We start from the raw sequence: 24,934 nt of genomic DNA, 5'->3' as shown, positions 1-24,934 counted from the left end.
GGACGTTGTTTTACATTCCCATGAGAATGTTAAGCAGATAGTTGTGGTCAATTGTGTCAAGGGTGCCAGAGAGGTCGAGATGTATGAGAAGGCATGCATCACCTTCATAAAGAATGTGAAAAACAATGCTGAATATTTGGATTGTTATCAGTGTGGTGTTGCCTTTGGGATAGAACACATGTTTAATAAGTCACTGCAAATGTTAGCCAAAAGTTACGTTAAAACAGCTTTCTCAATGGTCCTAGACTTTGGTAGTCTCTGGCTCCTAACTTTTTTCCCCAGAGGAGAGGACCTACCTGAACAGATTTTAGTGAAGAGTGGAATTTGTGGTCTTCTGGAAAAGAGCTAAGGAGTCTTACAATTAATGCAGTGATGTCTTGCAAACAGAGTGACAGCGACTGGATCATCGGCAGATGACGAGTGACTGGTGGAGTCCTTGGTTTTGATCAGTGTGCATCAAATTATTAGAAGAATTACCATTTTAGGGTGGGTCGTTTAGGTATTTAAGTTACTCTTTAGGTCCTTATGGATTTTTTAACATTTTTTAAGCGAAGAAGATGGTAATGTTAGATTTCAATAATGGATAGACTTTGTATTTTAGACTTTTGGGGAGGTTTGGTGCAGTGGTTGAGAGAAATCACAGGTGGCTCACAGCTTCATTTTCATTTGTTTAAAAGTTCAATTTGGTAAGGAGAGTTAAGAGTTTGTGGACTTTTTAGAATTAAAAATATGTACATCAAGTCAAGTCAAAACCACTTTATTCGATTAATTAAAATCATAAAAGTATACTAAACATTAATAAAACTATCTAAAACATGTTTAAAAGGTCAATTAATCCGATTTCAGTCAAAATGACAGTTAAAACCCATTAAAAAATAAAAATAATTACACAATTTCATTTCCATTCAAGCCCAACAATCCATTATTTGAATACATGATCCAGAATAGTTAGCTTCCAGCGTCAAGAGTCCAATCTTGATCTCCTAATTCTTATAGATGCAGCCAGAAAACTGGCGATACAGTACATAATTACGGGGGTTTCCATCATTTGCAGAAATAGCAATGCGGGCTTATACTGCGAAAATCTCATCTCTTTCAACATTGGTTTTACAAACCGATTCCGGGGTTCGGAATACCAGGGGCAAAAAAATAAAAAGTGTGCAGTGTCCTGGACGGACTGATCATCACATTTACATGGAGTAGAGTCCTCAAGCCTACACCATCCTTTCACATCCCAAAGAACCATATGGATTTGATTGAAACAGAATTTTGTTAGTAACCATCTATGGAAAAAATGTGTCACCACTGACAAACAAGGAGCCAACTCAAGAGATGATGTGCCCTCACTGAGGGTTTATCTAGCTCATCCGCTTCACGCTTGGCAACACAGAGCCTAGTGAAGTTAATCTTCACCCATTCTAGATCTGCTTTACACAGGGATTCTGGTCTAGCAAAAATCTCAGGGCGTCCTAGCTTCACAGCCAAGGTCTCTACATAGGACAACCACTGAATATCCCTCCTGTGATCTAATTTGAGACAATCCTTAATGATCTTATGATTAAGACTAAGGTTCGGATTTAGCCAGAGCTTAATCCATAACAGGATCGGTGCTAGTTTTAACATGTCTGTGCTATATTCCAGTCCTAGCTCAAGGTGTAAGGAGTAAGTCGCTGTTGACTGAGGTAGGCCCAGCAAAGACCGCAAAAATTTGTTTTCCTCCATTTGGATGCGGTCAGGTTTTACAAACCCCCAGATCGCAGCCCCATATCTTGCAATGGAGACTGTTTTGGCTTTGTAAATAGCCAGGATCGCCTCTGTGGGTTTCCCCCCTAGTCTTTTAGCGAACCCCAAAACTGCGGAAGCAGAACTTCTCACCGCATTCGCCTTGGATGTTAGCTGTGGTGTCCAAGTACCCCTATGATCAAATACTACCCCCCAAGTAGGTGAAGACCTTTACGCTAGAGATAACCTCACTGCCACAGAAAAAGATTTTATCTTTAATTTTAGAGCAACCCACTGACATTGTATGGGATTTACCACTATTTATCACCAAATCTAGACTAGACATAAAAGTTCCAAAGGAATCAAGCAGCTTCTGTAGGGCAATCGGGGTCCTGGCTATCAGCACCGCGTCGTCGGCATAGAGGAGCACCGGAATTGGTGTACCCCCCATGCACGGAATATCCTGAGTGACAGCTGTTAGGTTAGTCTCCAATGAATTCACGTATAACGTGAATAACATGGGGGCCAAAATACAGCCTTGGCGTACCCCTCTGCAGGACCTAAAGCTCGCTGTACATTTCCCCTCTGTTGTCATCCTAATGGAGGCATTTAGATCTTTATGCAACTCCGCCAGGAAATGCACCAATGAGCAGTCAAGGCCCATTTTCAAGAGCATAGTCCACAGCCTTGATCTATTGACTAGATCAAAGGCTGTGGATAGGTCCATGAAGCCTAGGAATATGAATCCCTTTTTTGCCCTTGTGTACTTAGATATTATGAGGTGAAGATTGAGGCATTGGTCCTCCGTCCTCCTCCCCGCTCTAAAACCGTACTGTACATCTGTCAGAATATTATTCCCACTGACCCAAGATGTTATTCTAGCCAGGACAACCTTCCCTAAGATTTTAATAGAGGAGTCCAACAATGATATAGGCCTATAGCATCTTGGGTCTCCCCTCTGGCCTTTTTTAAACACGGGGATTATAGTTGCTCTGGACCAAGATTTGGGAAATCCCACAGTAACTGAGGCATTAAAAACTTTAGTTAAAATATCAGCCCAGTACAAAGAGTTTGCCTTAAACATATCAGCGGGAACCCCATCAGGGCCCGGGGCCTTTCGACCCGCGGTACCCTCGATTGCTTTAATTACTTCAACTGTATCAAATCTAACTGGTGCCAAGGGGAATTCGGACGCAGGGACCTCAAAAGATTCCTGCTTCATGTTGCTACCGTATATTTTTTCAAAATGGCTAAGCCAGTCTTCCTCAGAGATATTAAGTTCCAACACCGCATTTTGGTCGCGGGAGAACTGTGGGGTATTAATAATTGACCAGAACTTGGCACTATTTTTTAGGGTAGCTTTGTCCATGAGCTCAGCCCAAGCTTCACACTTTAATTCATTTTTACGTGCTTGGATAGCCCTGGAATAATCCTTTCTGCGCTGCCCCACTAAGACTTTATCCCTCGGGCGAGCATTAAGTGCTTTTTTAAGGAGGTTATGGGCTTTACTGCAGTTTTTGTCAAACCAGCCCATTACCGGTCTATTTTTATCTCCCTGGACTTTAGCTGATAAATTCAAGGCCACTGTCCGACAGACACCTTCAAAAGAAGTTAGAACCTCCTCGCTCTTAGAGAGAGGGTTAACACAAATATTTAAATCTTCTGCAGCCATTAACGTTATGTTAAGGAAAAAAACATCTGGAACTACCTGTCCCCATTTGATCCTCCTCCCCTGATCTTTCGCTTTAACTGGTAATACAACCTGTGGAGTAGCAGATGAATTTAGGAGTGAAAAGCCATTAGCTAACTCCATCCCCACGGGGTTGTGATCACTTGATGACATGGGTAATGCATTATATGAAATCACATATTTAAGAAGGCCTAACGATAGAAAAATGTAATCAATTATCGATTCACATTCCCTTCCAGTATATATGGCTACACGTGAACTTTTATCATACAATTCTGCCTCATACAGATCATTACTGGCTAGTAGGTTTTCAAGAACCTCCCCCTTCTGGTTATGTTCAAAATGCGGGGGGGAAATACTGTCGGGGCCATCTGAGTCGATTAGGTCACAATTTGAACACAAATGTACATTAAAATCACCCAACAAAATAAAATGACAATAAGTGGTTTGCTTTTCCTTGTAGACAGTTAAAAAATATGTTAGCCACAGTAAATGCTCATTAGCAGGGTAGCCATGTGGGGAGTTATAACAGTTTGCGAAGAGTATTTTGCTACCATCAACCAAAGTTACCTCTATAACAAGGAAGTTATGCGTGGCGCAATCAACCTTTATAATTTTACCTTTTACATTCACCGAGACCAACATCAGAAGACCCCCTCTGTTCCTTCCCGCTGGAGAGGGCACAGCAGGTACGAAAAATGAAGTAAAGCCATCCAACCAAAAATCGCATTCCATTTCCCAAGTCTCCTGCATAGCGACAATGTCATATAGCTTTACAAAATTTAACCAGTTTGGGTCTCCTCTCTTGGACCGTAGGCCGGCAATATTCCAGCTTAACAGCCTAACCTTATCCCCCTTATCAGGGGTACCCATTACCGGTTTATATCCAACGTTAGCAGAAGGTACAGGAGCCATAGGGGCAGGGTCCACTATAGCTTCGTCAACCATACCCTCTCCGGCCCTCCGTCAATCGCACAGCTCAAGTCCTGAGAGTGCGTCAAACCTATTATGTGTTGCGATCTGAGGACCAAATCTAAAGAAATTCTCCCTGCCTAGTCCCTGACTTGGACAAGTGGACCGTGGACCAGACGATATAAAGGGACCCAATCCTAGGCTAGGGGTGGGGGCTCCTGGGAGACTATTGTAAAAATATTCCAGTGGACGCACACAAATACTGTTGTCATCGTTAGTCATTGAAGCTGCCCTTAGCAGGACTGTGGCCACGTGTTGAGGGTATTTAAAATGTACTATCACGCAATCACCACTGCAGGTTTTGCGTGTGGGACCAATCCAATTTACCCTCCTTGTTGTGATAATTTCTCCTGCATATTTTGCAGGAAAACCACATTTTGAGCTCAACCAGGATACAACTTTATTTTTGAGGGAATGATGTGACTCCTCAGGTGACTCAACCGAGAGCGAGTTTTGAGGCGGGACATTTGCCAATACAATTACGTAGGGGGCACACTCCGGGGGGAGATTAATAAAATTACTTCTCCTACTTGGGGCGGCAGTCGGATTGGTAACAGGCCCTGGCTTTGGGTGTACTACTGACCTAACAGGCGGAAATGGGGGTGGGACAGAAGGACCAGGGGATTCTAAATCAACTCTGGTAGACTGTTGTGAGGCATGCGTTTTTTTAGCCACCTTGGCTACCTCCTTCCCACCACTCTCAAGGGGATCTATTCTAGTTGAGGGGAGTGGGGGGTTAAACTTATCTATATGGGCTAGCTGTTTCTCTAACAAACCTCCTAGTCTTTTTACCTCAGCGGTAACATTATCCAGTTTGCACACTAGAGGTTGGAGAGATTCCGCTAGTTTTGATTCAAATTTGGCTTCCAAGGTACGAATTAACAAGCCAAACTGATCTGGGCTCAGAGTTATGTTTGTCTCGTTCTTACCCTCCAAAGTCGCAGTTGACTCAGGGGAGGTATGGTTATCTGGCAGATGGGTATCTGCCCTTCTTTTATAAGTGTACCTTCCCCCCCTTTTGATTTGCTGCTTCCTGCAGGTTCTAACAGGTCTAGTGTGTATGTGGGCACGTACCACCTCCTCCTCCGAATCCGAGGGAGACTTGTCAGGAACTTCTATATCTGGAGCCCGGTGAATCAATGCTTCTACTCACTGCATTGGTTACCTCGGGTCCGATATCGGTGACAATGTCAGTCTCCGCAAGAACCTCCGGGGGGGAAAGACCCTCCGTGGACTGATCCTGATCTGAAAGATTACCTCTACCCAGGGAAGCCCTTCTGTCATTATTGATCTTGTTTACCATTTTTACTAAAAATTTGTCAATGGTTCCCGCCCCCACAATAGCCTTGTCCTTCTTTGACCCCGGCATGAATACTAGTATACTGTAATGAGAGCTAACCTATGCGCAGTCTAAGTCAATGGACTAAACACCCAATGTTAATGGCGCAGCAGTTACAATTAGTCATTCAGCACTTCCAGTCACTTTACCGGGGAAATGGAGGTCACCGGATAATTTGCACAGGGTCTCTGGCCCTGCCCTGCCTCCTCCTGCCCCTGACGGCCACAGGCGGCCCGCCCTTTGCCCGGGCTTAGCCCCGGGCGCTCCCACGGGCGCGACTCACGGGGCGAGAGGGCGCGGGATGTTAAATATCGCCTCCTGGCGCTCTGCACCCGTCACAGGTGTGCCACCGTCCCCGAGGCTTCTGGGGGATGTAGTGCCGTTCCCCTCACGGCTGCCCGATGGCGTAGAGGCAACCCGCAACCGGGTCGAGGTTCAGGGAGTCTCCCAGTGCTCCCTAACTGCCAAAATCACCGCCGTTTCCCTCACGGCTGCCCGATGGCTTGGTGAGTCTTTGCATGTGGCCCCCACAGCGCTCGCTGCCGCGGGATGTTAAATATCGCCTCCTGGCGCTCTGCACCCGTCACAGGTGCGCCGCCGTCCCCGAGGCTTCTGGGGGATGTAGTGCCGTTCCCCTCACGGCTGCCCGATGGCGTAGAGGCAACCCGCAACCGGGTCGAGGTTCAGGGAGTCTCCCAGTGCTCTCTAACTGCCAAAATCACCGCCGTTTCCCTTACGGCTGCCCGATGGCTTGGTGAGTCTTTGCATGCGGCCCCCACAGCGCTCGCTGCCGCGGGATGTTAAATATCGCCTCCTGGCGCTCTGCACCCGTCACAGGTGCGCCGCCGTCCCCGAGGCTTCTGGGGGATGTAGTGCCGTTCCCCTCACGGCTGCCCGATGGCGTAGAGGCAACCCGCAACCGGGTCGAGGTTCAGGGAGTCTCCCAGTGCTCCCTAACTGCCAAAATCACCGCCGTTTCCCTCACGGCTGCCCGATGGCTTGGTGAGTCTTTGCATGCGGCCCCCACAGCGCTCGCTGCCGCGGGATGTTAAATATCGCCTCCTGGCGCTCTGCACCCGTCACAGGTGCGCCGCCGTCCCTGAGGCTTCTGGGGGATGTAGTGCCGTTCCCCTCACGGCTGCCCGATGGCGTAGAGGCAACCCGCAACCGGGTCGAGGTTCAGGGAGTCTCCCAGTGCTCCCTAACTGCCAAAATCACCGTCGTTTCCCTCACGGCTGCCCGATGGCTTGGTGAGTCTTTGCATGCGGCCCCCACAGCGCTCGCTACCGCGGGATGTTAAATATCGCCTCCTGGCGCTCTGCACCCGTCACAGGTGCGCCGCCGTCCCCGAGGTTTCTGGGGGATGTAGTGCCGTTCCCCTCACGGCTGCCCGATGGCGTAGAGGCAACCCGCAACCGGGTCGAGGTTCAGGGAGTCTCCCAGTGCTCCCTAACTGCCAAAATCACCGCCGTTTCCCTCACGGCTGCCCGATGGCTTGGTGAGTCTTTGCATGGTAATGTTAGATTTCAATAATGGATAGACTTGGTATTTTAGACTTTTGGGGAGGTTTGGTGCAGTGGTTGAGAGAAATCACAGGTGGCTCACAGCTTCTTATTCATTTGTTTAAAAGTTCAATTTGGTAAGGAGAGTTAAGAGTTTGTGGACTTTTTAGAATTAAAAATATGTACATAAATATAGACATTTTTAATAAAAACAGATTTTTTTAAAGCATTTATTTATATTATCATTATTCTGAAATAATTTGTATAAACCTCAATTTAGAATCATTAGTCTCTCTTCAATATGGTTTAGACACTTATTTTTGAAATTATTTCTTAAATGTGAGTTCTGGGAGGATTTAACTGATCTATTTTTATATCTACAGGCTTCGACCTCAGCATTAATAGAAGTGCCTAATTTCTACTCCAATATGTCCAAACTGTCATATTTAATCCTTTTGGAAAGGCTGACTACTGTATTGTTTTCATATTCTGTTTGCTCTGCCCTCTTCCTTCAAATCTGACAACAATTCCAGATATTCTGGCCTTTGATTTATTGCTTCCTCATTCACCTTTCTTTGTCTTGTGTCTCAAGGTAGTTCTAAGTCACCTCTCCATGGTTCATCTTTTTCTTGCATCTTTTTCCTCTTTTGGGGTCCACATTTACTCTTCTTACTTCCAAACTCTCTTGGGGTAAACTATTTTTCTGATTCTTTGTCCCTTTACACACCTGCAAGCTCAATGTTGTCGAGGTATCTTGGGTTTTGCTGCTGATTATTGTCAAACCAGTATTAGCAAACCATGTTTGCAACAATACTAGCAAAACAATTGGTGCAAAGAACGGGCGCACTAGACAACTATCCAATCAACACAAAATTACTGATGGCGGCCATATGCATAATTCATGAGTGATGATATACAGATCCTTGGGATAATTCAAACGCCAATGTTGAAACCAGTGGGTACTCAGAGAACTGCGGTAGCATTAAGATCCCCAATCACCTTGAGCATGTTTAGTAGACCTAATGATCCAAGAGACAGACGTTGCTTATGATCCTCAAAGCAAAAAATATCACAGTCTTATGTGAACGTCTAACAGGATATATAAATTATTCGGTCAATCTGCAAAAAATAAATGTAAAGCTGTGGTTGCAAATTATTACTGCACCAACCAGCTGGTAGGTGAGGGAACAGAGGAAGGATGCAGACATTAAGAGTTGACAGCCATTAGGAAAATACAAAGAAGTCTTACCCAAGCATAGTTAAATTTTTCCTGTCTGCAAATACGATCAATCATTATAGTTTCATCTCGTCGCTCCTGCATCTTCTTCCTGATTCTATTTAAAAGAATTGAGATTAGTATTAAGTATTATGCCTTCTTACAATAAAAAAGCAAACAATTTCAGTAAGGTGACTCCATTACTCCTGGTCAATAGGCTTTCTCCTGTAACCAGCGGGCACACTGCTAGCAGTACTAGGATCAGAAACTGCTTCTCAAAGCAGTCACCATAAAGCCTACTTCAACGCACTCTTATGAGCTGGAACTCTCCTTCTCGCAACCTGAAGTTACGCGAACAGTAAAGTATGTGAGATAAGCAAGAGAAGAAAGGCGGCATCAGAAGTCAATGCCTTACGCAAAAATATTTTTTAAGAGCTCTTAGCTTAACAACTCGCTGCTTCAACAGAAGGCAGTGACTGCAGAATGTGTGCAGGGTAGCCCATGTTGGCACCTTGAATGTGCCGGACAGATACATGACATGAAAATTTAGGGTAGGGTGGCCCTAAGCATTCAAGAGCCCCCAACCCTTCGGGGAGGGGGGGCATTCAGGCAAAGGCCAATGAATTTACACGAGGTATGAGACTCAGGGAAGACTCTTCAGATTCTGCAGGGGTCCCATCATTTGGCGTTATGCATAGTCATTTAACAGAACAACATACCATACATGGAGTGTTAACTAGAAAAAAGGAGGTGATCCATGGGATGAGAGTGGTTATGGATGCACTCCCGAATGTGACAAAAAGCTGTTCAGAAGAAAAGAGGCCCCGGATTTTGTCCAGACAGCACTGAGGAGTGTGTCTGACATCAATGTTATGCATCGTCTCCGATGTAAGAAGATCTGCAGAATGAAGGCTGGGAGGCAGATCCCCTTGTCTGGATAAAAACAATTCCACTCCTCTGGGACAAACAAAGGGTGTGTTCTAAGCAGATATGATGTAGTTCAATGGTTCATGTTGCCAATTTAATGAGATTAGGAGAGCAGTTCCTGTCCCAGGAGGCCCTTTCTTTGAAAGTCTTGTGCATAGATGGGTAAAGGAGATGAGATTCTGAATCCATCTGTGAGTGGGCCTTCCCTTGGGGGAAGCAGGTGCAACGGGCCAGTCTTGGGAAGTCTTAAGATGCACCTCCAAGTGCTAGTAGAGGGCTGAAACAAGACTTTATTAGGACACAAGTGACTGCAGTTGGTGCTCCCTCTCCAGCCAGCATACAAATGACTCCCAAGAGAGAAAGCACCAGTCATAGAGCACAGGAATGAATGTTAGAACACAGGCACTATTACATTCAAGCTTAAAGCTACAGACACTTTCGCAAATAATGAACACAAGTACAACACATCTTCCCTTTAAATAAATAAAACACACTTTGCAGAATACAGTTACGGTAAAGAAACATAATGTACATAGATAAACATCATATTATGCACTGCAAATATAATCATTTAGATATCTTGGTGGTACACAAAGTCTTGGCGACCTGTGATCTATGATCCTCTGTGCTCCACCCTCATGACCTTCACCATTACTCTCTCTCACCTGACCCCTGGGCCTTCTTTCCCAAACCATCAGCATCCTCCATCATTATAAAGTTACTGCGGTTCTCCTCTGCTTCTGTCTTGATAACAATTCCTCTCACATACAATTCTCCTCTTTTCACATTCCATCGCTCTCCATTCTTCAAGATAAACAATTTGTATACTTCTACTCTAGAGGGACCTCAAAACTTTGTGAGACTACCTTCAATGCTTCCAGGCTTTCAATTAAATTAAATCACCCACTTTTATTTTCCACCACCTTTCTCATATAACTTGTATGTAGTCTTATTTCTTGACTAGTCAAAACCTTCATCCATGCTGGTGACATCTTTGTATTGGCCGCTGCCCTCTCATTACACTGAAAGGGATTATTTTCGTAACACTGTTCTCTGTGGTGCGATATGCCCATACCAGAGCATTCACCGTTACCCTAACATTATGTAATGTTCTGTGCTGTGCCTCACTTGCACCTGTAGATAGAACTCTCGACCATGAGAGTTCTAGTGCTGTTGAGTAGAATGTTGGTACTTTTCCAGTTGAAGCCTAGTACTCTCTTGTGTCGCTGTATACATCTTAAGCTGCATTAAACATCAACTACAGCCAATAAGTCTCCTGTGCTCCTGACTTTATCACTACAAAATTGATGGCGACGATCTGCGGACGAGAAACCATTTAATTCACCTCGTACCTGTCAAGCTGAAGATACCAAGGACGGTGCTGATCAACTCATCAGAGCAACGGAGATCCACTTCATTGCGAAGGAAGAGGAGCGCTTTTATGAAGATAAGTCAACTGCGCGCATAACACGTCGTTTTATTTTCTAAAGCGACTCGATACCTTTTCCTGTATTGCGCATTGAAGAGACGTTAGCTGCGTGATTGGCGAGTCCCGAAGTCGCGTATGGTTGGCAACGTTGCTACACGTCAATGACGTCAAAGTCGGCCATTTTGTGTATCACGGTCTCGCGTCAGGAAAATAATACCTTCTAAGTCGTTGTATGCACACATTGGTTGGCAGCGCGTAGCGCAGTTAATTCAACGCGCAAAGACTAGGACGTTATTAACAACGTTACTATAGCAACATTACACATTTCCTGAGAAATCCGTTTTTTTTGACAGTGTGGTCTGTAAGAAAAAATAAAACATTTAAATCAGAAGGAATAAAGGAAAAGTTAAAAAAAAAAAAGAAGAAAGAAAACGCATCCTAAAGAAGAGAGTACATTTAAAACAAACCTGTTTTCCATTCCTTGTACATGCAGTGATAAACTTTGTGCTTATCCCAAATCTCAATTCAACACAGCTACACAACGTTGATTTGGGATAAATAAATATATATATCTTAACAAAATAAGATTCTAGTGCACCATGCAATCAGTTTCTCCTCCTCCACATTTTCTTGAGACACCGGGTAATCCACCAATTGCTTGGAGGAAGTGGTTCGACGCATTTGAAACCTATTTAGGTGCAATTGGCGCGTCAAGATATCGCGCAGAAAGGAAGAAATTTTTATTACTACATTCATTGGGTTTCGAAGGTAGAGAGATTTATAAACATTCACCCCCTCTAGTAAGGAACAACGCAGAAGAAGATGTGGATGAATATGTCGAGGCAAGAATGAGATTGGAATTAAGATTTGACATCAAACCAAGTCTTGTAGTAATCAGACATAAATTCTTTAAGAGAGAACAGCTGCCTGGAGAAGACGTTGAGACCTATGTATCTGGTCTGAGACTGTTGAGCGCAGAATGCGAATTTGAGGGTTTCAGAGAGCAACTAATTAGAGATCAGTACATATGCAAGTGCACTGACAAGTCGATACAGCAAAAGCTGCTTACCCTAGGAAATCCTACTCTGGAAGAGACTATCCGAACTGCTAAAAGTATCGAGTTATCCAAAAAAGAAGTTAAGGAACTCGAAAAGAAGAGTGATGAAGCAGTTTCGTTGGTTAGAACTAAGGAGAACAGAGACAACAGATCAGTTCCTGGTCAACAACGCTTCGAGAAGAACAATATTCCCAATTTTCAACGTTCTGAAAGAAATCCGTTTCCTAGAAATGACATTTGTTATAGGTGTGGAAATCTTTCACACAACAAGAATAACAAATTTTGTCCTGCTAGGAGTTCTGTTTGTCGTAATTGTGGAAAATATGGTCACTTTGCCAAAATTTGTCAGAATCCTAGACAGGGAAATTTTTCTATTGTCAGTAAACCACAAAGTCTAGGTAATGTCAATGGGGTAGGAAATGTTTCGGATATGCAAGATAATATAAGTATGGGTACAAATCAAGTTAACACCATCCAAGACGATCTCAGAGATATGGTTGTAGTTGTACGTGAAAATTCACATTTGAATGATAATGACAAAAGCGAAACAAAAGTGATGGTTGTAGCTGTGCGTGAGGATGGAGTCATTGCTGGTGACCCTTCTGATTGTGTTGATCCCTACGAAAATGTTGGTGTAGGTGATAAAGTGGTTTCCCTACTGGTAGATTCAGGAGCAAGAGTGACTATGATCACTCAAGAATTATTTGAGGAAACATGGCCAGAGAAAAAACTTGAACCTCCTGATAGAGCTCCTGTTTCTTTTGAAGGACGTAGAATAGCTCTGCTTGGCTATTTTGAAGATGTTCTACAGTTCAGGGACAGGAGAATTTTTGGGAAAATATATGTCGCAATTAAAGGGTTGAACATTTTGGGGTGGTTTCATGGAGGTTTGTTTGGATTGATCCTGAGACCAGGGGCAAAAGAACAAGTTGGTTTAGCTGAACCTGACAATTGTATTGCGAGTCTTGCCGTTGTTGACTCTGATGACTACGTTGAGAGTCTGTCTCGCAAATTTACCACTGTTTTTGGAAAGGGACTAGGTAGGATCAAGGATTTTAATCATGAGATTAAGGTTAAAGATGGGGCCATTCCTATCAAACACAAAGTCAGAAGCGTCCCTTTTAGTGTAAGAGATAGTCTTGAGTCCGAACTTATTGAGTTATGCAAGAAGGGGATCATTGAACCGATTGAGTCATCCTTGTGGTTGTCTCCTCTTGTTGTCGCCAGAAAAAGGAATGGTGATTTGCGCGTCTGTGTGGATTTGCGCAGTCTAAATAAAAACATCTGGATTGACTCACACCCCTTGCCAAAAATTACAGATTTGTTATCCCTTACCAGAGGCGCAAAATGGTTCACTAAGTTAGACCTAGCTTCCGCGTACCATCAGGTTGTGCTGGGTGAGTCCTCTAAACATTTGACTGCATTTGTCTCTCAATTTGGCAGTTTCCAATATTGTAGAATGCCGTTCGGCCTTGCGTCGGCGGCAGCTGTTTTTCAAAGGTTGATGAGTCAAATGTTTAAAGACACCCCTGGAGTAATTGTCTTCCAGGATGATGTTTTGATCTTTGGACAAAACATAGAGGATCATAATGGTTCTCTGAATCAAGTTTTGGAAATAATGCAGAACAAAGGCATTGTTCTTAAACGGGAAAAGTGTGTTTTTCTTAAAGAAAAGATGGAATTCCTTGGTCATGTTGTCTCACACAATGGGGTAGAGCCACGTCCAGGTTTGGTAAAAGCAATTGTGGATGCATCTCATCCAGTTGATAAGGCAGGTTTGAAATCCTTCATAGGACTCAGTGAGTTCTATTCCAGGTTTATCAAAGATTATGCATCGAAGGTTCATCCACTTACCAATATGTTAAAAAAAATGTGCCTTTTGTTTGGGATAAGAAATGTCAAGAAATTTTCATGTGGATTAAGTCTCAGTTGGTGAGTGACAGTGTTCTTAAAGCGTTTGATCCAAATGAGGAGTGTGTGGTGACTGTGGATGCAAGTGGATTTGGTCTTGGGGCCGTGCTCACTCAGAAGAGTGGTCAGGTTGACAACACTATTGCGTATGCTTCAAGGGTGTTGCGTGGTGCTGAAGTGAATTTTTCTGTGATAGAGAAGGAGCTTTTAGCCTGCTGGTGGGCTGTGAGGAAATTCAACTCTTTTCTCTGGGGTAGTCACTTTGTCATACGCACTGATCATAATCCTTTAGTTTCTATTTTGTCTGGTGAAAAGATCAAAGAGCATACCCCGCGAATTGCGAGGTTATCAACTAAGCTACTCCAGTACAATTTTGATGTTGTCTATTTGCCAGGTTCGAAGAATGTCAGAGCGGACTATTTTTCACGATTCCCTATTTCTGGTCATGAATCTGATTTTGAAAAGGACGACGATTAAGAAGATTGTTTTGTTGCTGCTCTGGATCTTGAGGGTATGTGTGCTGTCAATGAAGCAGAATGGAGAAGGGAGATGTTGAAAGATGAGGTGCTTGTTCAGGTCCTAAGTTTCTTAAAAAAAGGTTGGCCTAAAGAGAAAAATGTCTCAGGACAATTCCAGACTTTCGTTAAGGTGGCTGATGAGCTCACGGTTGAAGATGGCATCCTTATGCGGGGTGTTAGGCTCATTCCCCCCGAGAGTTTAAGGAGACGTCTTGTTGATGGCGCGCATGAAGGCCATTTGGGGAAAACATTCACCAAACACAGACTACGAGATGTATTTTGGTGGCCACTTATGGATGTGTGTGTGGATGCTCTAGTCGATGGTTGCGTTATCTGTAGATCATCTGACAAGAGCTACAAACCCAGAACACCCCCTTTGGAACCTATTATGCTTCCCGAGAGAGCGTGGGAAAGGATTGGGGTTGATTTAGTCGGTCCTTTTAATCTTTTACCCTCTTCTTCACGTTTTGCCATCGTTGCCATTGATTACTATTCTAAATGGCCAGAGATTCGTTTTTATCAGTGAGCCTTCCTCAGCCAATGTCATTTCTTTTCTTAAGGATGTTTTCCTTAGGGAAGGGTTTCCTTCTGTCGTTATGACGGATAATGGTGTGCAGTTTGTAAGTTCTGAATTTGAGTCTTTTCTTAAACAAGGTGGTGTTTCTCATAAGAAGAGTTCCTTTTATCACCCTCAGGCTAATGGCCTTGTTGAGAGAATGAACCGTGTGTTGAACAATTGTGTGCAATGGGCCATCGCCTGCAAGTGTGTTCTTGAAAATGCTGTTCGCTCCATGTTGTGGTTTTATCGCACTACTGCTCATTCGTCCACTGGTGTGTCTCCTTTCGAACTTCTAAGAGGGAGAAAACCCTCCACAAAAATTTGTCCAGGGTGGATGTCGAAATGGGTTAAGATGAATGTTATGGACGGGATAGATGGTTTTGTAAGGGACAATGTTACGAAGGTTCAAGCAAAACAGAAAGCCTATTTTGATGAAAGAAATAGGACTGTGCCGCATAGTATTTGTGCTGGAGATATTGTGCGTATCAAGAGCCCTGTTCATGTCACCAAGGGAAGGAGTACATTTTCTGAGTCTTTAGTTGTCGATAAGGTTTGCGGCAATGCTGTTCGTGTTAACAACAATCACTGGTGGAATGTCAGTAAGGTTGTGAAAGTCAATGTCAGGGAACCTGATTCTGTTAACCGTGACTTTTTATCTGATTCTCGCCATGATGCCATGTGCTCTAACGATGTTAATAATGAAGATGGTGGGTTTCCTGCACCTCACAGGAGTTCAAGAGTTCCAAGAGTTCCTGCCAGGTTTAGGTAGTTACTCCAGTCTCCACTCAATTCCAGTTCCTGTTTCTAGTTTTTACTTTACCCTTCCTCGCTGTCACTGTCATTCTTTGCTTTTTCTTTTTCTTTTCCTTTTCCTTCCTCTGCTCTTTCTCCACTTTTCCTCTTTCCTTTTCTTCTCTGAGTTCTTCCTCTTCTGTTTATAAGAAAGAGGATAATGTAATGTTCTGTGCTGTGCCTCACTGGCACCTGTAGATAGAACTCTCGACCATGAGAGTTCTAGTGCTGTTGAGTAGAATGTTGGTACTTTGCCAGTTGAAGCCTGGTACTCTCTTGTGTCGCTGTATACATCTTAAGCTGCATTAAACATCAACTACAGCCAATAAGTCTCCTGTGCTCCTGACTTTATCACTACACATTACTTCTCCTTTCAATCGCTATTTCAATCACCCCCTTCACCATGCGATTAGCCCTCTAAACAACGCCGGTGGCCTGTGGGTTGTACAATGAGGTGCAGGAATGTAAAATGCCACAAACATTAAGTATCTCGTCATTTCCTCAGACGTTTGCTGAGTCCCAATAATTTATCAAGTTCACTGGGTAGCCTTTCTCTCCGATTCCATCCTCCAATACTTTGATGGTACATCGCACCACCCATTCAATCACATCCTGATCCATGCCTGGCCACCAGAAATTAATGCGTAATCTCTTCCTTGTCAATGTTTGCCCCAAGTCGCCTTTGAGTGCCATTTTGAAAAGTTCAAATCTTAAACACTCTAGGGGTACAAATTAGTCACCTCTTGATATGTGCTTACCATAACATACTGACAGCTCATCCACTATTTAGACGTAAGGTCTCGCAGCTACTGTCACTGCACTCACTCGCCTACAACCTTTCAAGCTCATGTCCACCACTTGCTGCAACACTTTATATTGTCCCATGCTCTCAAACCACTGTTCATACCCAGTGGCTCCTTGACTTCACACTACCAAGTCATATACACTTGCAACAGCGCCTTCCTTATCAAATGCTTCTACTTTCACCTTGTTCACATCCTGTCATGGCAGTGGCAACCTGGACAAGCCTTCCGCCTGAGCATTTCTTCACCCCGTATATACCCCAACCTATATTGACATTCTTGTAAGCGAGCTGCTGGCTGAGCTAATCTCGCAGACCCATTTCCTGCTCCACTTAGCAGCAGAATCTTTAGAAAAGGTTTGTGGTCAGTGCGCAGAATCATAGAAAACCCCCACAAGTGCATTCTGAAAAATTCTGCTTCCCATACAACAGCCAATGCCTCCCTCTCTATAACCAAATAATTCCTCTGCGTTTGTGATAATACAGCACCCACCCCTACAGCACTAGCATCTACTGTAAGGGTAGGTTTGAGTTTGGTACAAAAGGGGTTAATACTTTGACAGAAGAAAGACTGTTTTTAATGTTTTCAGAAGATTTCTTTTGATCTTCTCCCCACACATATTTACAACCTTTCCTCAACAATTATGTGATATTCTCCATCTTTTCTGCAAAATGCTTTATGAATTTTGCATAGTACTCAATAAGTCCTAGAAAGGACTTCAACTGATCCTTATCTGTTGGAACAGGTGCTTTTCTTACGTCTTCTAGAAGATCTTTTTTTGGTTGAACACGCAAGGCCAACAATGTGTACCTCAGATATTCAACCTGCTCAACACAAAACTTGCATTTTACTTGGCAGTTTTCCACTCTGAAAGCTTCCTCTAACACTTTGATGGAATTTTTTGTAGTAATTTCTCGCATAGATTTCACTACAAGCCATCTGGAGTACACATCTACCATTAGATGTGCAAACCTCAACTCAGAAAAAACTCTTCACATGGGTCCTATAAAATATAAGCATACAATGCATCATGGCAGTCCTGAATCCATCCGCTAGCACTCCCATATCTGATTGCCCACCCACTTTAAACCTTTCCTCCCTGTCCTTACGATCCATACATAGCATCACCCATTCAGTCACATCCTGATTCATTACTGGCCACCAGAAATTCTTACATAATCCAATCCTTGTCGCCAATCTTAAAATGTACATCCAAAGCCAGTAGAGGGTTGGAACAAGACTTTGGGCCCGATTTAGATCTTGGCAGATGGGGGTACTCTGTCACAACGGTGACAGATATCCCATCCGCTGAAATATAAATCCCACAGGATATAATATGATTTATATAACAGAGTACATGTGGACCACGATCTAAATCAGGCCCTTTATTTGGACACAAGTGACTGCAGTTGGTGCTCCTTCTCCAGCCAGCAAAGGGAGAACCTAGCAGGAATAGGCCATGTTACATTGCATGCGTTTACAACGCATGCCATACCAGCATGGTCATTACAACGACCGCTTTGTTACATCACGTACCATTACAACGCAAGTCGGAACAAAAAACTTGCTGTGGACGGGGCACTGGATTTTGGAATAGTATAATTTACTATTCCAACTCCAGTCTGTGCAACAGTAGAGAAGGTGCTGGATGTCAAATCCAACACCCCCTGCCGCCTACAGCAAGTCGTTGTTACGACTTACGTTGTAATGGTATGCGATGTAACAAAACAGTCATTGTAATGGCATGCGTTGTATCGCATGCGTGGTAAATGATGTTTACCACCAAGCAGAGTCACAGAACATAGGAATGTTAGAACACAGGCACTATTACATTCTAGTTTTAAACTACAGGTACTTTTGCCATAAATGAACTAAGTACACAAGTAAAACAGGAAGCTTGATGGCCTAGGTGAAGCTCAAAGAATAATATTGGTTGATTTCTACAGGCTAAATCCTCTCTATGTATGTATGTTTATAGAAAACATGAAGATTGCAAACAAAAAACGTCTCCTTTAGGCCAGACCTAATAAGGGAAGGTGCATCTGTATAGACGGAAAGGACGTGGATGCAAATGATGTGTAATCAGGTAGTCACACTGCCCACACAAGAGTCTTATAACTGCGAGACTCAGTATCCGGTCCTACCTCAGGGCGGCAGGGCAGGCACACAAATTAGAAATCGAAATGCGCCAAAATATAAAAGCAAATACACTGCGCGCTGAAACTGGAAATGTATTCGCTCAATTGATCCTTATTAACAGTCACAAAAGATCAGCAGAGTATAAGAAACAGTTAAAAAGTACTTGACAGCTGCTGTCAGAACATTTCTAGTGACATGATTTTCACACAGTAAGTGAAGAAATCGCCGATTAAAAGGTTTGGAAAACGCATTTTGTCTTCCAGCAATAATTTAACAAGCATTGGCATAGCCAATAGGTCTCGTTTTTGGGACCTTATAAGTATTTAGTTATGCAGCACAATATCCTTGGTGCAACAACAACCGTTGCAGGGCTAAACACTTATAAGGTCCCCAAGGCGAGACCTATTGGCTATGCCAATGCTTGTTGTGTATGATGGAGACAGAGGGGAGTCCACCCGGGGAAAGATATGCTCACGGAAGTGCGTACACCTGCCGTGCCAGGTGAGAATGCACCTGGCTTGAGAGACAAGTGAGGGTACCCCAATAAGAAGTAATGTTATACCCGCGGTGGTTTGTGAGAGCACTTACTTAAACGTATATCTGAGGGGAGCAGATAGCAGTACACCTGTGGAGAGAGCTGCTTCCATGGGGCATTTGAGAGTAATCATGGTTATGGAAAAACCTGCAGAGGACAGGCGAGTACACCTGAGGAGAGGTGTACAAGCAAGGACAGGTGAGTGAAATGCTGGAGGGGATAGGTGTAGACTTGATGGATGACTTATCCTCGCAGGTACACCTCTCCTCAGGTGCATCTGCAGGGGGCAGACACTAGCAATCACTGGAGTGAATATACTGCTGAGGGACTAGAGATTGGCACACCAGCAGATTCATGGAGTGGACTCATGTCAGAGGCGGGGCCTAGGAGCCGCACCATCACTAGATGTGGCTTGTATTTCTCGCAGCAAGCCAAGTAAGATAACAAACAAGCATTTACAATGCAATGGTTTTGCCTTTGTTAAAGTTAGAGCTATTGGCATTGCTCTTGAAATTATTTTTATTTATGTTTTTTTTAACATAAATAAATGGCATTGTCATTTACAATGCCACTAGCTTTATATCTCGCAAATGACACACACAAACACACACAGAGCCCCCCACACACACACCCACACAGAGCCCCCCACACACACAGCCACACAGAGCCCCCCACACACACAGCCACACAGAGCCCCCACACACACAGCCACACAAAGCCCCCCACACACACAGCCACACAAAGCTTCCTACACACACAGCCACACAGAAGAAGTCCACATTTGTAAAGCGCACAATCACCCGTAAGGGTCTCTAGGCGCTGGGGGCCGTCGGGAAGATTAAGCGAGCTATTGCCCAGAGTCACATGGTGCTGGGCTAACCTGCCGCCGGAGCCGGGGATCGAACCGTGGTCCCCAGATTCCAGCGTCAGTCACCCTGGCCGCGGCGCCACACCAGAGCCCTCCACACACACCCACACAGCACAAGCGGGCAACAGGGGCACACGGAGGCACAAGCAGGCAACAGGGGCACACGGAGGCACAAGCAGGCAACAGGGGCACACGGAGGCACAAGCAGGCAACAGGGGCACACGGAGGCACAAGCAGGCAACAGGGGCACACGGAGGCACAAGCAGGCAACAGGGGCACACAGAGGCACAAGCAGGCAACAGGGGCACACAGAGGCACAAGCAGGCAACAGGGGCACGAAAACAGAGGCACAAGCAGGCAACAGGGGCACGAAAACGGAGGCACAAGCAGGCAACAGGGGTGAGTGAGCGACTCCGTCAGAATAGAGGAGCCTGCAGTTGGACAGAAGTTGCTGACTGACAACTAAACAGTACGAGAGGAGGTTTTGGCACGCTTAAGGTTAAGTTGTCGACAAGAATTTCGGAAAAGACTCAACATCATTTTGCTTTTCACTGGTTGGGGGTTGTGCACGCTGCCTCCTACAGTTAGGACATTTGTACTACAGCCTGCACATGATGATTGGAGGTTTGGTGTGCTAGTAAACTTGTCCTCACCCGGAAGAGACACTTTAAGCCGTGGATGCTTTCACGCACTGTGAGCAGGGCTCACCGGTGGCACATGCTCGGAGCCTCTCAGACGCTTCTCTTTTGCTCACGATGAACTCCCTGTGGAAGGGCCTTGCATGGAGTTTCGTTTCGGAAAGGCTGGGCCTTTCCTGGTGCGAAGACAATGCAGCCTTGCTCGGGGGTGAAGGGAGCCCGCGGCCTTTTGTTGTCATGCATATCTCGCCTGGTGGGGGTCTGTTGGCTGCCATCGCCCCGCCCCCGCCTTGTGCAGGGTTTCGCATACCCCAATCCGACCCCCCACAACAACAACCTGTACAACGAGGACCCGTGCCATCTACAGCAGCCGGCATGCCTGCGCACTGTAACATTTATATAGCGCTTACAACTATGGGGGGCGCAGATACACCGTCCGCAACCAAGTATTAATCGGAATGCACTTAAGAAGCAGACAGCTGACTTCTCGCTACCCTCACTCAACCCGCTCGAGAAGAAGGAATACAAAACTCAAATCAGGGTCCATTTCTTTTACAACCTGTGCGCTGGCATCACCAACATCTGCGCTCATTCGCCCCGCTGGGGGGAGCCCTGCAAGGGGGGCAACGGTGCAAGGGACTTTTGAAAACTAGCACAAACTACCAGAAAGGTTTGCCCCGTGTTGGCACACACGGCGCCTCCGGAAAAGAATATTCAGCACCAGCTGTCCTTAAAACTTAGCAAAAAATGCAAGCAACTTAGCAGCATAATAGACCACGCCGGCGGACTTACATTCGTCGGTCCTGCGGCTTCAACTGCCGGTGCATGGCCAGAGAAAATCCGAAGTAGCTGCGGGGGTCGCCTGTCTTGCGGATGGCGTCGTCCGTGTCCAGGTTGAAAGCGCACACCCAGGCGCACAGGGACAGGAGGTGCAGGGTCAGGTGGAAGAGCATCGCCCTGCTAGCGGCAGCCATGGCTGGGGGTCGTTCAGTCAGCGCCGGTCGGGATCCTGCACCTTGCTCTGTGCCTGCGCTCCCTCCCTCTGCTCAGCTCCCGCGATGCTCCGCCCTCGGGTCTCCTCCCTCGCTCGGGTCCCTGCCTGCCACGCTCTGAATGGTGTCCTTGTTCTCTCCAGAGACTCCTCCAGCTTTTAACAAGTACTAGCTGCGCAGTCCGTAAGCCCGCCTCCTGCCCCTCTCCAGAGCCCTGCTGCCGCTGGCCTTTGAAACCAGGGCGGCAATTACTGAAACCACCATCACGTTCAGACACCATCCTTCTTAACGCCATCTCCATTACACTTAAAACGCCAGTCACAGACTCGATGTAAAAACCTATCCAGGTTGACAACTCGTTTAAGTGTTTAGCCCTCTTGCTGCACCAAGTGACGTCACAGCCATTTTCAGTAGTACAATTGCAGAACTTAGCCCCATGTCCACCGTACCAATTTAAGACACATTCCCTCTGTCTGCAGCATTTGTTGTCAACCCCCAACCCCAAAATGATCCCCCTCACTTGTGCAGTATCCAAGTGAGACCCACAACACTTACAACGGAATCAGAGGTCGCTAGAATTTATCGTTTGAAAATTCGACTTGCAGGCATATCGCTGTAAATGAAAATGACACGTTTCCTGATGAGAACCATGTCGATGGTTACATAATCTACTTCACGTTAATGCACGGTTCAAGTTGAACGAATAACTGCACAAAAAAGGTGCACCTACTACAACACTTGTAATAACGGTTAGAAATATATAACGTGAGCAGCAGTGGGAAAAAGACAGCGCTGACAGACTTCCGTGTGCTGCAATGTAAACGCTTTAAATAAACACTGTCTGGGTAAAACAAGTTCAGCTCGGAATTCTGCTGCTTCTGTCTGCATGTGTAAGGAGGCGAATGCTTTCTGAAGACGGCCACAGTGCAGGACTGTACACACTGCCATGGGTTTTTAAAAATTGCACAACGCATGGAGTGGCCGGCAGCCATGTGGTTGGGTTAATCTGCTGCCTGTCATGCATGGGCGTGAGGCGGGCGAAGGGGCGGGACAAACCAGGTGACAGCGGCACTAGGAAGCAGCACTGTGACACCTGAACACAGAGGGTAGCCACTGGTTTTGATCTAGCTGCCAAGAACCGGTTCCCCTCCCAGATGTCACGAGGCCCCGCTCCCTGCCCAGTCGCTTGTGAGCGGACTCTGCGTCCTGGGACCGCTCCAGTTTTCTGTCTTTTGGGAACGAGTTTGGGAGTGCAGAGATGCTGAACGCTGTGTTCGGAAGGGACCGCTTCTCCTACGAAAGGGTGCACGCACAGGAGAAGGTAGGGGAAGAATTTCAACTATTGCATGTTGTATTTGTGCAGCTTTCTTGGAGTGAATCGGTTAGCTGGGTGTCGGATTGCAGCATGTAACAATGCCCTACTCCTCGCAGCTACCTGCAATCGATATTATGGTTTGTAAGTAATCCTGTTTCTGTCAAGTTTCATTGAAATGCCGCCCCCGTGCTGTCTGTTGCGCCCTGTGCGTGGTTCCCGGGCGGAGACGCTACAAGCAGTTCAGCGGGATGCAGCGGCTGTCTAGTTTCGAAACTCTAATAATAAGCACCGGCAGCCTCACAGTGATGCAGGCGTTTGTTTACACGCGTGACTGAGGGGAGGAGCTGTGTCATCACTCACTGCTGGGAGGGGGCGGGAAAGGGGAAGGAGAGACACAGAAGACGGCCGGAGCAGGAAGGCGGGTGCCGGCAATGCCGGAACAGATTCGGGGGCGTTCCCGGCTTTCGGCTGACGTCGCGTGACGTCGGCAAAAGCCAAAGAATGTCGGGAACGCCCCCGAATCTGGTCCGGCATTGACGGACAGGCCCCTCGTCCAATGGCTAGGCTCCATTTATGGAGCCAGCCAATAAATGACGAGGGCCGACCCAAACCCCACTACAGTTCTCATCAGGTTTTCGCCTGCGCGAAAAAGATGCGCAGAGCGCATCTTTTCGCCAGGCAAAACCTAAAAAGTAATTTCTCCAACATCCCTGTTTCAAACACACATAGCCTATAGCAGTTCTTTCTCTAACATTTATTAAAATAAACATCTAATATCAGGAGACATTCAAGAACACATCTGTGCCCTAACGATATTGCAGTGCGTCAGCTGAGAAATTCAGCACTTTGCCATACATGACGCAATTAAGTACATTAGCGAAACAAAGTAACCACTGGGGGTCCACCAGGTGTGCTATGGATTCGTGATAGGCATGTGAAGTGCCGAAGGGGCGTTCATGTATGTGTTCCGCATTATGTTCAAACAGATAACCACATTCTAACTTCTCAGCCGTCCTGCGTTCAACAATTGTGTTTGTAGCAGGGAGAGGATGGGGCAGTTCCAAATGAACGCGAAACACGTGTCCAGGGATGGCAAGCACACCAGTGAACACCCTCAAGACTAAAGACTCGGGTAGAAGCGCACCCGCTGATACCGACTACATCGACCATCATGCTCCGGGGTCACACGCTGATGGGACGAGCAGTGTGCGACCTCATTCGGACATACTATTTATACAGGCTCCCTTGAGCCGGTGGAGGTGACGACCTCGAGACAACGCACCTGCGCGCCTTAAGAGGTATCTGGACCTATGAATATTTTCGACAGCCAACGCAGCAACCCCGTGCACACGCCTAATCCCTGCTGATGAGCGTTAATGAACGCGAAACACGTGTCCAGGGATGGCAAGCACACGAACACCCTCAAGACTAAAGACTCCGGTAGAAGCGCACCCGCTGATACCGACTACATCGACCATCATGCTCCGGGGTCACACGCTGATGGGACGAGCAGTGTGCGACCTCATTCGGACATACTATTTATACAGGCTCCCTTGAGCCGGTGGAGGTGACGACCTCGAGACAACGCACCTGCGCGCCTTAAGAGGTATCTGGACCTATGAATATTTTCGGCAGCCCATGCAGCAACCCCGTGCACACGCCTAATCCCTGCTGATGAGCGTTAATGAACGCGAAACACGTGTCCAGGGATGGCAAGCACACCAGTGAACACCCTCAAGACTAAAGACTCGGGTAGAAGCGCACCCGCTGATACCGACTACATCGACCATCATGCTCCGGGGTCACACGCTGATGGGACGAGCAGTGTGCGACCTCATTCGGACATACTATTTATACAGGCTCCCTTGAGCCGGTGGAGGTGACGACCTCGAGACAACGCACCTGCGCGCCTTAAGAGGTATCTGGACCTATGAATATTTTCGGCAGCCCACGCAGCAACCCCGTGCACACGCCTAATCCCTGCTGATGAGCGTTAATGAACGCGAAACA

At 45.9% G+C, this 24,934-nt stretch overlaps 1 protein-coding gene across 1 annotated transcript in view; it reads right to left on the bottom strand.

Moving 5' to 3' along the window:
* SNAPC3 (small nuclear RNA activating complex polypeptide 3) overlaps positions 1 to 24,934 on the bottom strand; it is a 243,388-nt gene that overhangs the window by 73,131 nt on the left and 145,323 nt on the right. Inside the window, exon 3 of the mRNA XM_078675911.1 lies at positions 8,475 to 8,559. Coding sequence (XP_078532037.1) covers positions 8,475 to 8,559 — 85 coding nt within the window. The remainder of the gene's footprint in view (positions 1 to 8,474; positions 8,560 to 24,934) is intronic.

Source organism: Lissotriton helveticus, chromosome 2_1, assembly GCF_964261635.1.
Source record: "Lissotriton helveticus chromosome 2_1, aLisHel1.1, whole genome shotgun sequence".
Lineage (NCBI taxonomy): Eukaryota > Metazoa > Chordata > Amphibia > Caudata > Salamandridae > Lissotriton > Lissotriton helveticus.
Note: the sequence above shows the minus strand (reverse complement) of the source record. Positions and strands in the feature narration are given on the sequence as shown.